The sequence below is a fragment of the Rhea americana genome, unplaced genomic scaffold (genome assembly GCF_003343005.1).
Source record: "Rhea americana isolate MKP2758 unplaced genomic scaffold, rheAme1 scaffold_44, whole genome shotgun sequence".
NCBI lineage: Eukaryota > Metazoa > Chordata > Aves > Rheiformes > Rheidae > Rhea > Rhea americana.
In genome coordinates, this window is record NW_028186579.1 from 5806692 (window position 1) to 5823220 (window position 16529).

Here is a 16529-nt window from a genome sequence, read left to right on the forward strand (position 1 = left end):
ATGACACCATCTGCTCTCATCCTGAAAACCCGTGATTCACTCCTTACTTGTCATCCAACTTTGGCCAGAGACTGCCTTTGCATTCAAGTACTTCTGCTAAAGTAAGCAARCTGTGCTGGAATCAGGAAATGGGATATTCCGGTCTTCAGGACTGTCTATTACTGGTATATTTTCCTCTTGGTTGTTCTTTCTTCGGTTCACTGAATTGCATATTCTGTAGCCCGGACCTCTAGTTGCACCTTAGCTCATGCTGCTGGGAAGGATTTGTAGAGTTGAGTGAACTGCCTCAAACTGAGAAGTTCCTAGAACTCAGACACCTCCACCTTTCCCAAAGTGTTCTTGTGGACAAGTCTCCACGTGAACCTACAAGTCAAAGGGCCATGCTGCGTCATGAAATCTGGACTGGTGGCAACACAGACATCATATAAAATTCTCTTTACACATCTATGAAACTCTACTTTAAAAATAAGTTTTCTTTTAGATTTTCTGATATGAATTCTCCTGTGGTAAGGCTGTATCAGACAGGGTATGTGGTGGATGAGAAATCTTCACCTATTTTCAAGGGAAAACAGCTATCTTTACTTTCTACATGGAAGCTTAAGTACTGAAGGCCCTACAGAAATCATTCCATTCCTAGTACCTACACAGTAGCCTGGACAGACTCAGTCAGAACCAGATTGTGGTGGCTCGCATAAATCTCTGGAGGGGCAGGATTTTTGCCTTGACTCTTCTGTGCTGAAGGCCTTTAGCACAAATTCTGTTGGAAAAAAAAGGGTGAATTTGGCCCTAAATACACATAAAATGGCAAAATGCCACAGCTTTCCCGCTTTGGCGGGATAACTGAGGTAGTCTTGTAAGAACGAGAGAGTAAGGATGACAAATAACATTCCAATGCCATTAGTGTGGGACTTCAGCACAGCACAGTCATACGAGATGGAATTTGTTAAATATATTGGGACTAAAATCCCCACTGGAGAAAAACAGGTTCTTTGCAGGAAGATGCTACTTTGAGACCAGTATTTCAAAATTTAAAATGTGAAATGAAAAGCGATTACTGGAATTTTAGTAGAGACACTCATGGCACTTTGGGTGTATTGGTAATCACAGCTGTTTGTGAGATAATCAAGTCTGCCAATGCTATGTGCATCATGCACACCATCAGCAAAGTGAACACTTAAGTAGTAAATGAGGAGATGAATTAAATACAAAATGTTTCCAAATATATAAATACTATCAAAAAAGATACAACTGTTTTTTCTTAACTCCATGAGGTATACGTTAACACAATGTAAAACATTAAACGAGGACAAAAACTGAAGTGCAATTGGTTGTTTTCTAATAATGGAACAGCAGCAATATTTGTGATTATAGGGATCTATGTGAATATATAAAATTCACAGCTTCCTGTCTTGTGCTGAGAAATGTATTTGACAACAGAACAACTCAGTACTGAGCCAGTACTGTAACAGTATTTACACAAAAATTGATCCTTTTAACGTCACAGAATCTTTTTGACCTTTACAAATAAGAGTAATATATAAGAATAGGAAGGAAGTTAGGAACCCAATGAGAAGTTTAGAAGATAAAGTTATTAGAAACTCATTAGGAAGAATTCAGCTGAGATAAGAAAAGAGGAAAAACTGCTGTGAAATCTTTTCAGTATCAGTATTAACACATTATCTCCAGAATGTGAGACAACTAACAATTATCAGTTATTGAAACTGCTGGCAAATATCCAGTTTGCAGTAACGTTCATGATATTCATTGTGACATTAAGAAACACAGGAAATTGATTTTTCTTTTTTTAAATTGGACAGGAAGGATTTTCAGTTATTGTCAGTCTGGACTAGATTTGCAGTAGGAATCAAGAGTTGGTGCTTCTTGCTTCAAAATTTTTGTACCAACATTATATTCCTTTCTCTAATGTGTTTTCTGAACACACAGCAGCTTTTTTTTTTGAAATGGCCAACTTCAAAGTCTCAAACACAGAAGTGGTTATTTTTAATTCCAGCTCTCTCATGTAGTTCATGAATCTTCTGAATAATGGAAACAATGACTTGTGATGGAATAAACTGTTCCTACACATTACAGTGGGTGGATCTGTTTATCTTGTGGATTGCAATGAGACTGGAATAAATGCATTGCTTAGATTTTTTTTTTTAATATGTAACCTTTCTAATTTAAAGATAAGAAAGCACTGCTGTATCTATTTTGTGGTTCTCATTCCACTGATAATGGGAACTACAATACAGACTAGGCACCAACRGCMACTGGAATTTTTATAATTTCTAYTGTTCTGAYTTTATTTGGATACAGGTAGATGGTACTACTTGCAAAAATATGCCATGTCTTTATCACAACCTGCATCTTTGTTTCTAAATACCCCAGGCTTAATATAAAAATAGCATTAAAATGTGATGTTTCATTAACCACCTTAAGTTACAGTCATGTGCTGCATACAGAGTATCTAATTCTTTGCTTACTTTTATGGAGAAACTAAGCYATAGATCAAACAGATTCTTCAAGCAGTTTCCATTTGTATGGTCAAACACTATGACAAAGTGATGTAAACTTAACCTGAAAGCTGCTCGATAGTATCTTCACTCTTTGGAGTATCATCTCCCACCTCAACTAAATCATATTCTTTAGGACTTCTACAGCAAGACTAGAAAACATGYTAAAAATATCCCACAAAATATCCTATTAGCCTATACTGAGCCCAAAGAAATGGCATAATGGTCTCACAGATCTTTTCCTTCTCTAATTCCTATAATCACGATCATTTTAACTAAGACAAAGGTTTTTTATTTTTACCTCACTAGYCTCACAGCTCATGACCTCTATAAGCCTTATTTTTACTTTAAAATTCACAAAGATTTTGCTCCTCTCCCCTTTCTGTTTTTATTTCCTTTTATTGTTTCTGCCRTAACTGTTACTATAGAAACTTCTCTAAGTAGTGATGAGATTGATGCTACTAAAAGCTGCCTCTTCCTTATCTGAGGTTATACTTGAAGTTATTCTTTAAATACAGAGGCAGTTGCTATCAGCATAAAAGCAACTGGTCCATGCTGGTGACCATAGCATGCCACTGCAGGAGAAAAGACAAGATCTCTTCCTCCGCTCTTACAGTACAGAGACATTCTGATAAATGCTGAGAAGTTCTAAAAAATTACATCCCAACAGGATACGGAGACTTTTAAAGCATTTTTTCCCCTGAAAAGCAGCTTGCAAAAACATTGGCTTCTCTCACTGACACTTTATTAAATTATTATTAAATTTAGTAAGCTTGTAAATAGTTCTATTTTTAATTATTTTTTTTTCTCTCTCATTTTGAATGCTGCTCAGGAGTTGAAAGGAAGCTGATTTACTTCATCTTCATTTACGACTGCAGTGAAAGCTTCCTGCAAGTCAAAAGCAACCTTTGCTGAYGCACATGCTACCTTATTCTTTCAACTCTATTCCATGCAGTCTTATAGCTTTCAAGTTAGAATCCAGTTTAATCTTGCCCAATCCAATTGCCTTYATACTTCAGTCCTAAAAACTCAGTTGTTGAATCTGCATGCTGAATCTTGAACTACATCATCAGCATGCTGCTTCCTTGAGAGACAGCACGTTTTAATAAGAGAGATTTTAACTCTACAATTAGATTTAAATTCACAATTCCATTGCTGGTGTAAAATTTAATTCAGTTTTCTAAAGGTTACAAGAGAAGAATTACATGTCTCTTATCCTCACTGAAACCACAGGAAATACTACTGGAAAGGACTCTGATCACTCATACATCCCTTTGACCCAAATCAGCACCAAATCTATTTAAAACATTCCTGATACATTTTTGCCTAAACTGTTCTCTATAACTTCAATTGGTGCTCCTGAACACATCAATCTATTTGAGTGCTTGGGCACTCTAGATATTTTTAAAGCCAAACTGAAATCTACATTACCACCCTATAAACCCATAGCTTCCTATCCCACTCCTGAAYTATACATTATAATTTATCACTTTTCTCCTTGAAGCTGCCTTTTATACTTCTAAAAGGTTATCCTTCTATTATCTTTTTATGATTTACAAACCTGATTTGTGTAATTTAGTTTAAGTCATATTTCCTAGACTACTAGTCATTTCTTGAGCTCTCTTACGAATACTCCAGTTGATTCCTCTTGAGAGGTCGGAACACAGCTCAGGAGAGCGGACTTCAGYCTATTGAGGATCTGCTTGGAAGAATCKCATGGGATCCCATTACATCCCACGAAGAAATTGCATGGGATATGGTCCTGGAGAGAAGAAGGGTCCTAGAGAGAAGACRGGTCCAGAAGAGCTGGTTGAATTTTTAAGGATCACCTCATCCAAGCTCAAGAATGGTCCATTACGACCAGCAAAAAGTTAAGCATAAGTAACAGGAGGCTTGTATGGGGGAATAAGGAGTTTCTGACAAAACTCAAACACAAAAAAGAACCATAAAAGAAGTGTAAGCAGGGACAGCTGACCTGGGAAGAATACAGAGACACTGTCCAAGTATGCAGGGATGAGCTTAGGAAAGCCAAAGGCCATCTGGAGCTGAATTTGCTGAGGTATGTTAAGAGAAACAGTTTTATCAGTAGCAAAAGAAAGACTAGGGAAAAAATGTGTCTGCTGCTAAATGGGCAGAGGCACTGGGGAAAAAGGATATGGAAAGGCTGAGGTACTCAATGCGTTCTGCACCTCAGTCTTTACTAACGCGACTTGTGTTTAGCAATCCTCAGTTTCTGAGACCAGTGGGAGAGTATAAGCAAGAAAGACTTACACTCAGTACAGTAGGATCAGGTTAAGGAACATTTTAACAAATTGGACACAAAAGTGTCCATGGGACCTGATAGGATACATCCACGAGTGCTGAGGAAGCGGGCTGATGTCATTGTGAGACTACTCTTGAATATCTTTGGAAGGGCATGGTAATAGGGAGAAGTTCCTGAGGACTGGAAGAGATCAAACGCCACTTCAAGAAGGGCAAGAAGGAGCATCCAGGGAACTACAGGCCTGTCAGCCTTACTCTGATCCCTTGGGAAGGTGATGGAACAACTAATTTTGGAAGCCATTCCCAGACACGTGAAGGAGAAGAAGGAGAGGCCTTTGTTTTACAGGCTGTTTCTAAGCTTTTAGATAAAAGTTGCTTTTTATAGGTTGACAATATTGATATGTTCTAGTTTCCACAGTTGAAACACACTCTCCTCCCCCCATTTAGATGCATTTAGACATTTAAACGCGTTTAGTATCTTCTGTGAGCAGCCTCATCTCTAACACAAAGTGTATTTGTTATCACAAAAAAGTCTTTTTTTAAAAATATTTATCTATTTCATAACAAGCCTGTAGCAGTCATCTTTGTGTGCCATTACTACATTACATATGGATCCCTAGATAAAGTTTACTTTGATGACAATGTAACTATCATTGAGGAGAAAGAGGAAGGGGACAGAGAAGAAAGAGACAGAAAATCTTTTTTTTTTTTTTTTAACTTAATGAAACTCTTATTTCTAGAAATTTTACACCTCTAATAATCATACGGTGTGCTGCATCAATCACCCTGTTCTTTTCTGAAAATATTTCCTGGTATTGAACCCTGGACAGATCCCTGTGAAACCCATGGTTATCATCTCATTTCCAGATTGAAAACAAAATACTTGTTTTCTACTTGCTATTCCAAGCAATTTTTCAACTTGCTATATATGACAGTTTTAATATAGTTCTTACATAAAAGAAAAACTTTATACGTGAATGCCAGGTGAGACAATGTCAAAACATATAGACACAGACACACATATAGAGCAAGAAGAAAAAGTACTAAAAAAATCTACATTTGAGTCCCAGCTCTGCCAGCGACTTTTTATGTGGCCTAAGTAGTTTTTCCAAAATTAAAGTACATAAATTAGGATTATATCATTATATCAGGCACATTTTGTGAGAATTTATTAGTAAGCTGCCACATACTTAGGCACATGGTAGCAGTATTCTAGCTAGACAGACCTATTAGGTAACAGACAATAATAGCTCACTTCTCTGAAAAATTTTAAAGAATTTATTAAAAAAACTTTTCAGTCCATTTGTTAAAGTGCTTTGTGTTCCTGGAAGAACATCATTTAAYGTCTATAGTGACATAATACAGTTTTGAAGGTATATCAAATATATATGTTTCTCAGAGATTAAAAAGAAACCGTCAACAGCAAAATGACACTGAAAAATACTTTATCATCCCACCATCGTAACAGCTTATCAGAATATAACTGTAAAATCTAGTTTTCATCACTACAGTTATTTGTTTGTTACTGTTCATGTTGTGTTTTATAGTTCATCCTCTCTCCATTGTCCTTTTTAACAGAATTTAAAATATGAGTCTAAAGGCAGTTTACAGTGAGTGACATCATTACAAAGCRAACACAGAGGAAAAAGAACAACAGGAAGAAAAAGCACTTCTGTTTGCAGGTTTACTTGCCTCCATTATAAAYACCTAAATATGGAAAATCCCATTCAGCTCATATAAAAGTAAATATCTCGCATGGAATCGAAGGAATATGATGTTTGAAGTATTCTTAATGACAAAGACAAAAATTATTAGATTTCAATACAAATTTCCAGCTAAGTCTAGTTGGGAGTGCCCCTTTAAAATAAGGGAGCAAAATAAGCAACAGATAAAAATAATCAGCAAAAGGCTAATTTGTTTTCCTAATGCTGCAGCTGAGTTCTGGGATTAGCCTGTGATCATGCCTAGCTAAGGGCTGTGTGCCTGTGACTCAAGCTCCATCCTACTGTCTGACCCACGGCAGTGCAAGGATCTACAACCTTCCCTGAAGTCAGTGAGTGATACACCTCATTAATTCCACAAAAGCTTTATTTTTTGAGTTTGTTGGAATTAAAACAATGTATAGAGTTTGGGAGAAAACCCCTCTGCTCAGGGTAAATTTTGCTCCAGGCAGAACTGCATGTGATTAAGAACTTCAAGCTCAGATTCAAAGAAATACTGACTAAAAGCACTGAGAGAGTCAGAGAGGATGACTGATCTCATGTGAGACACTTGCTTATTAAACTGTTAAGGAGTTACTCTGAAACGTAAGATCTTAATGACTTTTGACTTCTACCAGGCACAGTTTTACACCACCGGTGCTTTGTTACACGCCAGTTTCTCTTGTCTAAGAGTGAAATGACACCCCTATACAAACTTTGCAGACGTCTGACTTTTTAAAATCAGTATTAACTTCTCATTCTGGACTTCTGAAATATTTATTCTTTTTATGCTTGACATCTCTGCTGCCCTGTCTTTCTTTCCTGAAAATACTAGATATCACTCTCCTCTCCTATACCATGTGTTATTTATGTTGTCACATGCTCTTTTTTTCCCTCTATCTAGGTTTCCATACAGTCATACATTCCCATTTTCATTTAAGGAACAATGCGAATAATAAAAGTACCACACAGTAAGTCAAAATAATGCTTTAGAAAAAAGCCCACAAAGCCATTAAAACACACATAAGCTTTCTGATRTAAATATTCTTCTCAACGTTTGGCCCCTTTTTGGAAAAAGGATTGGGGCAGAAAATGCTCTATTCACCCATACCTTTTCTTGAAGAGGCTTCTTTTTCCACAATCAGACTAACTTTCCTGGAAAAAGTAGAGCAAGCRCGGTCATATTTCCCTCCAAGGACTTTTTCCTGGAAATTTAAGTGTTAATCGTGACCACTGCCGGACGCTGATACTGATCAAGGGGAGCAACTCTTAAAGACTATCCTCTTCCAGCTTCCAAAGGATACGTGAGCAAGTCTTACATGAGAGAAAAACACTGAAAAATCTCTAAAACTACCAAACCCACTCAAATGATTATTCATAATATCCTAGCAGCACATAGGAGTCTCAGCCACTGAGCATATTCCGACTGCATTACACACTACATCAAAACAACAAACACTAACTACTTCTAACATTCACATTTAACAGGACCTACAGGTCCCTATACAAGAGAGGGCTTTATAGCTGAAACTATAGACAGATGAAGGTTTACTAAAGTGTTTACAGGAAATCAAATCTTATGCTYTGGGTTCCAAATTGCTCAAAAAAGTACTTCCTTAAACACTGTTATTATCTCAGCAACTCTGGAGCTTGTGTGGTAGGCATGTGATTTTTGAAATAGGAATCTGCAGAAGCAATTCCAAAAAAGAAAACAATAAATACAATCTTGTATGAAAGCAAATACTTTTTGCCTTGTCACGTAAGCTCTCCTAAACCCAAATACCAAACATTAAGCAATCAGACACATGTTCATCTAGCAAACAACTTCCATTTAAGACTTTACCAAACCTCTCCACTAGCAATTTACTACCACGAAGCTCACTGGTTTATTTAAACTGCTGCTGGAGGAACAGATGAAGTGGCAGGCAGACGCTCATCAGTTCCATTCCACTGACTTTCCAGGATAGGGGCAAACTCCTTTAAAAGGTAAGTAGAATCTTAAACTGTACCAGTTGTCTGAAAAGTTAACAAATATCTAAATTCTAATGATTATTGTTGCCCTTCTGAGTGATTATAACAGTACTTGAAGCATCACGGCTTATTTCTGTTTCAAAAGAAACTGACAGAATGACTTAGTTCTTGAAAGCAATTCTGTTTATTTAGAGTGAACAAGCATGCAATCCCCTTTTTCTGAATACTACTAGAATAAGTGGAAGTTTCCTTGAACAGTAGTATAAACCTATCTTCCCAGCTACTAGTGCTTTTCCCTCAAAACTCTCCCCCCCCCCCCACCATCAGCCTCATGTGACAATATGATTACCAAAAGTTCTTTGTTTGTGTCTTTACTTTTTGAGCTGCTTTCTGCCTACTTTCTGAGGCTGTGGACAGATGTGCTAATCCAGATCCTGAGGAGGTTTATGTGAGCAATCCCCAGTTGCTTAGCTTAGGCCATCAATTTGAACCACATAAGCTAGCTCAACTGAGCTGGCACAAATTGTTCTGCTGACAAATTTGTGCAGATAGCAATATCCAAACAGGAATGTATCAGAAGCTGGCATTGAYGACTTTTACCAAAAAAAGGAAATCCAGAAATGGCTGTCTGCCCACTGCCTAATCATCACAAATACAACCCCCAATTAATACTCTAGGCCCTATGCTTGCTTCTATTTCCCAGAGAAAAAATGCATTCTTATTGAGATGCCTAACGCTGCCCGTTTCTGATATATTCTCTAATACAGGTCACCACATAACTGCACAGACCGCTAACAGGGTGCACAAAAAGCCACTTCAGCTTGGCTCTCCCCCAGCAAAAAAGATTGTTAATTAAACTTTTACCTTTCACATGACCAGCACTTTGGACCTCATGTGCCACTGGTATTACTGAACATTGAAGCTGGGTATCCCTGTAGTTAGCCAAGATCAGTGGTAACAAGTGTTCCCATCAACTTCACCAGATCTGAGGCTACATATAAATTTAAGATACAAATAGTGGCAATTTCCAACATTCCTCATCCCTATAAATACCGTACAATGAAACAAAGCCTTTTATTTTAATACCTGTCCTTTTCAAGATGTCTTAAACAGTATTTTAATCAGTAATTGTTCCAACTGCTGTCAATCTCCTTTGTGCAGCTATCCTAAAAATCTCATAAGATAAAAATTAAACTCTATTTACAAGTTGGTTTGGAGTCCTATTCTTGTGTCCCTACCAATATGACTACTTAATTCTTACTTGTGAACAGTTATTTGTGTTTACATTTATATAAGATACATTCATACTCTTTCGAAGAATTATCTATCCTGTGTGAAGAAATGAATCATAGCTGATATACAATTAAGTGGAGAAAGAAATCAACCGTATATTGAAATTTACTTACAAAACTTCATACTGAAGCTTACACATAAACAATATCAATACCAAAAGCATTAGGCCTGATTAATGACTTCCTCTTCCACATGAACGCATGAACTTCTCTGAACGTTCATTGCTTCTGCTATATATTTGAAAGCACTTGATTAATTCTTAGAACTAAGCCGCTAAAACAATAGTTTCATTGATCACTCTTTGATCTAATATAACAACTTTAGCAGCTACATTAATCTCATGATTAAGCTGACAATTAGACAGTTCTCCTGTGATTTAAGGTAAAGTGGGAAGATTTTGCTTCTCATTCTGTACTTATTGTACAAGCCCGTTTTTTTTTTTGTTTTTTTTTTTTTTTTTTTTTTTTTTTTTTTTTTTTTTTTTTTAGCAAGAAAAACTGTTCTGGGCTTTTGCAGTCCAGAATTATCTTCCAGCTTCTTTCCAGTTTCTTTCCAGAAAGCCCCTTTTTCATTAACTCAGTTCACTCAGTAAAACTACTCTGAATAATTTCAGCTCATTTTTAATGTGTTTCACCTCCCGGTTTCCAAAGAAGTTAGTAATTCTCAATGAAAATATTTGAATAAAAAAAAAGTTATTTTGGAACTCTCTGAATATATTTTTTAAAGGAAACACAACTCATTTTAGGTTTTATATATCTCACAATCTCACTATAAGTCTAAAATTTTAGCCTAAATTAAGATGCTAGTAAAATTTACTATGGTTCCTTTCACTTGATTTGCCATGGTGCTTGCAGTATGCTGACCTATTTATTTTTCTCTGAATACTTTCTCTGCATACTACTAAATTCATAAAATAGAACAGGTTTCAACTTACGGCTATCTCTCCCAGACATTTTATTAGACGCTTGCTAAATATTCAACCCTAATATACATAGCAATGTCAGTGGTTAAGAGATGAAAGCCTACATTACTTCACTCAGGAAATGAAGTGCAGGTTTCAGTCCTTTCTTTGCAATATCCTTTAGTACATGAAACATAAATGTTTTTGCAGTGGATTTTTCAACAAGCAAGTGATGCAATGGCTTACAGAGCTAAGCCACAGTATGATTTCTAAGGCCACAGGGTTAATTCATAGCGATAAACCATTCAGTTATAATTGTAGCTTTCATGGGCTTTATGTCAGTTAAATTAAGCACTCTGAATATTACTTCATAGTTAAAACCTACTCTGTTATCTAACAGAAATTTGAATTTTGATTCCCCTGGAAACTAACTGCTTCACCATTTATGAAGTTATATTATCCCRAGGCAATATCAAATCCATAATTATTAACACCAATAAACCAAACATAATGGGAACTAAAAAAGGCAGGAATATTCAAGTACTTCACACAGAAAGAAAAGTAGCATCTCCTAAGAGAAACTGTATGAAAATAAAAGTAAATAAAGATGTACTAAAGGCAATTTCTCCAATTGTATCAGTTTTTTGTTTTCCCCAATGTAAATCATGTTAATACATTGCAAATKAATTTCAAGTTTGTGTTTTCTAGACCTCTGAGGAACAGAACTCTTTACAGTCTGAAACTCTTCAGTGAYAAAAAGAAGGGAATCTGTGAGACCATTTCTGGATCTCCGACACAACACAGGGCATTCTCTGAACAATGGCAGTCCTCACTTCTTGCCTAAAAAACCTGGTATAAATTAAGATGTCATTTAGACATCATTAGTTTTTTCCACATGCAAAGCTAACCCACAATCAAAAAGAATGTAATTTGAAATACTCCAGAACTAAAGCATTAACAAACACCAACGTTGCAGCTGTATATTTTGTATCRTAGTTTTGTTAAACAACGAGATGAGAATTTTAAGGATCAAAAATAAAGTATAAGATGACTGAATTTCCCCAAACCAAAATATCTTTGATAGCTGTGATTTTCACATTACTGTAGGGAAAAAAATACTCACTTCTGCTTAAGTTAACATGCGTAAGGCAGCACCAGAACCACATTTACTAATTTCTACATAATTCCTGTATATTTAAGTAAGAACACTTTTTCAAAAGTAATCCAATCTTCATTTAAAAAATTCAAATGACAGAAAATCTGGCTATATATTGTAACAAACTGTTCCAAAGATTAGTCCTCACCTAGAGAGCTTTAGTCTAGGAGTAAGTTTCAGCTCGGAAACTCTGTATCTTGTTATCTCTCTTTTTTTTTCTTTTCTTTTTTTTTTTTTTTTATGTATTTTCCCTACACTAAAGAATCACTATTATCACTATCAATATATTGATATTCCTAACAACTATTTTTTTTTTTTTTTTTATGTATTTTCCCTACACTAAAGAATCACTATTATCACTATCAATATATTGATATTCCTAACAACTATACATCATTTTAGGTATTCCTTGGTTATGTATATTATTGGTCTTCACTATTGATGTATTGTTGACAGCTTGATAAGAGAAGTTACAAATGTAAACTTAACTCTGGTTGAAGTTACCAGAGCAACTTCCCAGAATGCCTTTGGTTTTCTGCAAAGCAGGCAAAATGTGCTATCCACGGAGATTCTCTCCCCTTCTCAAAGCACAATCAGGATTTTGTATTTTTAAAGTGTCATGGTCACATCAAAAATCCATTAAGCATTGGATAAAAATAGCTAAAACTTTTAAATTGTTTCCTGTAATTGTATTTTTTCCCYTTTGAACTCGTATCTTCAAGAGGATAGAAATTTATGCCTGAGGCAGAGTTACTCACTGTGAACAAGGAAGCAAAAATCTTTCCACATCAGCAACAGAGTAAGCTTTGTGAAGCCTTCTGCATCATATTCCACCACACCACTATCAACAAGAAATACAAAAAATGAATGTAATTTTTACCTAGTATTCATTYCAATACTACACAATAAAGATGTAAATCCTGGATTACAGGATTTGGGGTTTTTTTTGTTTGTTTGTTTCTTTAGAAATTTCCAGTATTAATTTCATTAACTTATCACTTTCTTGCCAAGTTCAATTTAATTAAACTTTTAAGCTTAATTTTCTTATTTATACTGCCATACTGGACTTCTTTTACCTGATGAAAAGTCATATTTAGTTTATAAAAATATATTTTAGAATATAATGAGAGTTGCTAATGCCATTTGCAGTAATGAGTTGATATTAATTGTACATTACACAAAAATTCCCCCTATGTCACTCAAGTGAAGTATACAAAGGTGAAATATAGACTAATGAATCAGTAGACAGATCAAAAGTSTCAGCCATCAGGAGACGGCATGTGCTAGAAATGAGAAGCAATATCAGAACTATTGAACTGCTTCACAATGGAAATAAAAACATGGTGAAATAGGCACATCTGCAYCATTTCTGCCCTGTAGATCGAGTCAAATAATTCTCAGAAGAAAAAAATAGTCATGCTTTTAAATACATTACATCTCCGGGGTCTGCATCAACTTTATATCTACTCACGTATCCAAGTTCAAGTCACTGTTATCTACCTGCAGTTGTATAAAACTTGTGTGCATGCTAAAAATCTCTTTTCTATCCTCACTTGAGAGACCTGAGATTAAAGGGTTCCTGATGTTCGCAGCATTTGAAATCACCATGCAGAAGCAGAAACCCCTTCCTCACAGTGAGGCAAGACACTGCTTGCTGATCAGGTAATCCATGTCATATCAGCTCCTGGACTCTCGCTGAAATCAGAATTTAGYGGAAAACCAAAGCTCCAGCTTTCATAGTGGTAAGGCACCCCAATCAGTTGATCTGTGACACTAATGTGCCTTCCAACTGTAGGAATTCAACAGGAAATGATGAAAAAAAATCTTGCCTCTCAAGAGACAAGATAGTACTGAACAGTGGGAGTAGCCAGTCACTAGACTCTCGCCTTTATGCCAAGCAGTGGTTTCTGGCTCCTGTGAGGGTTGGAACCAGACCCCTCGTTTCTATCCCTAATGCACTTCAAGCATGGCCTTTTACTGCAAGATCTCTCTAATCATTTTTTTTCAGAAACAAGGACATTTCTTTTGCACAAGGAAAAACCCCCTACTTATCCTTTTCCCATAATCAGCTATTTTCTGAGTAAAATCAGATTGGCAGCTGACACCTAAGTGGAGTTAACTCGGAACTTCATACCAACCTTACTATACAGAGAGAAAGCACACACATCATTCCGCAAAAATGACCAAATTTCAACCTACCCACTAGAAATCAGTTACATAACCAAACACCATGTGCAGAAAATAACACTTTCCCCCATACTACACAAAATAATGCGTTAAAAGAAAACTTACGTTCCAAAGTGACTCAGGAAAGCTGCGATATACTCTCTTCTCTTGTGGTATCCCTGAATAACATATTGTACCTTAAATATAAAAAAAAGAAGCTATAAAACCAAAAAAAGCCAATGCTCCCAATTTGTCATATATTCCTTGTTAATGAAGATTTATTTTTGATATTGTAATAATTCTGAATCCTGCATTTAGCTTGCCTGATTTCCTAAAATAGTTTTAAACCAAAGAGTGGATCTTGTACACAGAAAATCTTCTGTATACAGAAGTATCTTCATTTACTTTTCTGTGAGATGTAGYATTTCACAATATACTGAAACACTGTTTAACAATGCAAGGTAAAGAACGAAGAAAAGTGTATCACCTTGCATAACTGAAGCTTGAGCAGGAAGCTGTGATAGGCAAAACATAATTACCTGAACTAATAGTTGGCTAAGTGTCAAAATAACATTCTGGTTATTAAAAAAAAAAAAGAAAAAGGAAAAAATCACAGCTGTGATCTTAGGTATCTTCTGAAGACTGCACCTCCAACAAAATCTTCTTACACTAAGCCTTCTCATTGGTTTCAYGCTGACTCAGGGAGCCACCTACTCAATCATGAGCATCAAGTTCTGAGRCAGTCTCGGTTTCCAAAGACTTCCATCCTGGCACAGACAAARTCCAACAACACTAAACTTGGAAGACTTGAGGCAAAATTCTCYGGGAGCTGTGTATGTTTTCTTATTGATTTGAATGGGGTTACTTAGCGGAATAGTGTGAACAGGGTTTGACCCGTAACAGAAACAACACTCAAGTTGCCAGGTTGAAAGAGCATCTGGTTTACRACCGGTTACTTTGAGTATGTACAGAATGGTTCCATATTTGATTTCTTACGTATATCCCTTTGCCTTTCAAAATGAAAAGTAATGTTTTCAAAAYGAAAACTAAGCCTTTTCCCCAACTGAACATGAAAAGAACAGGARGAATATGCATACATTATTTTTCTTGGCTGTGGTAATATTACAATTCCTYGGCTGGCAAAGGCTTTCCTAAACTTTTTGAAAAAGCCTTGATACAATCATTGCTGAGAGCTACACTGTACCCCTTAAAGTAAAATTATTCTATTTATAAAATGAGACTTATTTCATTTTATAAAAACTATGATTATTTTGAAGGCTTTGTGTGGGATCTCAAATGTTATTTTGGGAAAAGGAAAACATATGATAAGCTTGCTTAAGGGACTTTATTTAAAAAGGATAAAAACAGTCCTGTGTACTTGCAGATTTTAAAAATAGAAAGTAATTTTAACAGAAAACCACAACAAAAACAACTCTAAAGATAGATTCCAATATAATTATGGAAGCATATTTTGAATAACTTTTTCTGAAAAATAGTTTTATTTTGCTCCTTTGGACAAACAAAAGTAAAAATCATATGTAAATACAAATAGGAAGTCTACAATAGACAGATCCTTGGATATTGGCCCCTAAGCTTTGTATTAAAAACTATACTTCARTAACGGAGAAGCTTTCAAAATGTTRTATTTGCTCTTTGTTAAAACCTTAAGCCAACCGGAACACAACCTTTTCAGTACAATCAACGCAAAACGTCTATTACTATATAAACATCCAAGTAGACTGCTTATTCAGTTCATCTGGAGTAAACATCCAAGACGAAAACCACCAAATCTTCTCTTAAGCTCTCAAAATCTACAATGATGATTATGCTGTGAGACTTCGGACAGAGACTTTCCAATTGAAAAATTTGATAGGTAAACTATACTTTTGCGTTTAGTAACAAAAAAGATGTGGGCTACAATAACATTTTATCCTAATTGTAACACGTCACAATTAGAAAATCCCACTCCAGGGCCTGACACCAAAGGTGCTTATTTACCTGAAAGATTCGTTACATCCAGTACACTGTTTTGGTGCTCACCTATTATCCTAGAAGTTCTTGCTTGGGTAATTTACCTTAAATGTACCTTGCTTGAACCACCTGACAGAAGATAAAACATGTCCATGGAAACGTTATAGTGCATTACTACAGTACAATACAACATGTAAGGCAAGGTAAGTTATAAACTTACTTTGTTTGTTAGTAGCTGGCACACTTGGGGTACATAGTCAATAAGACAACCTCCACCAGGAAAGGCTGGGATGTGAAGGGCAGATGATCCTCCAAGAGCACTAAAAAGAAGTTTATTTAAAAGTACATTACATATACAGTCTATAGGATTTGAAAGCGATCTTTATACTTTCTCCTCTTTCCTTAAATAGAAAGACGAGTTCCATAACAAGGATATGTGTTTATTTTATGCCATGGTGATACCACAGGTACTGAGCGATACCGTTCATAAAATTAGGTTGTACTACTTCCCATAATTAGACACCTTTAATCAAGACTAACATTAATGCAAAGCATTCTCTAAAGGTAGTTTTTTCATTGTAAATAGTTAACGTTCT

General features: G+C 35.8%; 1 protein-coding gene across 1 annotated transcript in view; it reads right to left on the reverse strand.

Moving 5' to 3' along the window:
- Window positions 1-16529, reverse strand: part of BABAM2 (BRISC and BRCA1 A complex member 2) — a 174038-nt gene that overhangs the window by 27835 nt on the left and 129674 nt on the right. Inside the window, exons 7-9 of the mRNA XM_085315893.1 lie at window positions 16154-16253; window positions 14089-14159; window positions 12555-12637 (exon numbers count right to left, since the gene is read on the reverse strand). Of these exons, the coding sequence (XP_085172019.1) occupies window positions 12555-12637; window positions 14089-14159; window positions 16154-16253 (254 nt within the window). The remainder of the gene's footprint in view (window positions 1-12554; window positions 12638-14088; window positions 14160-16153; window positions 16254-16529) is intronic.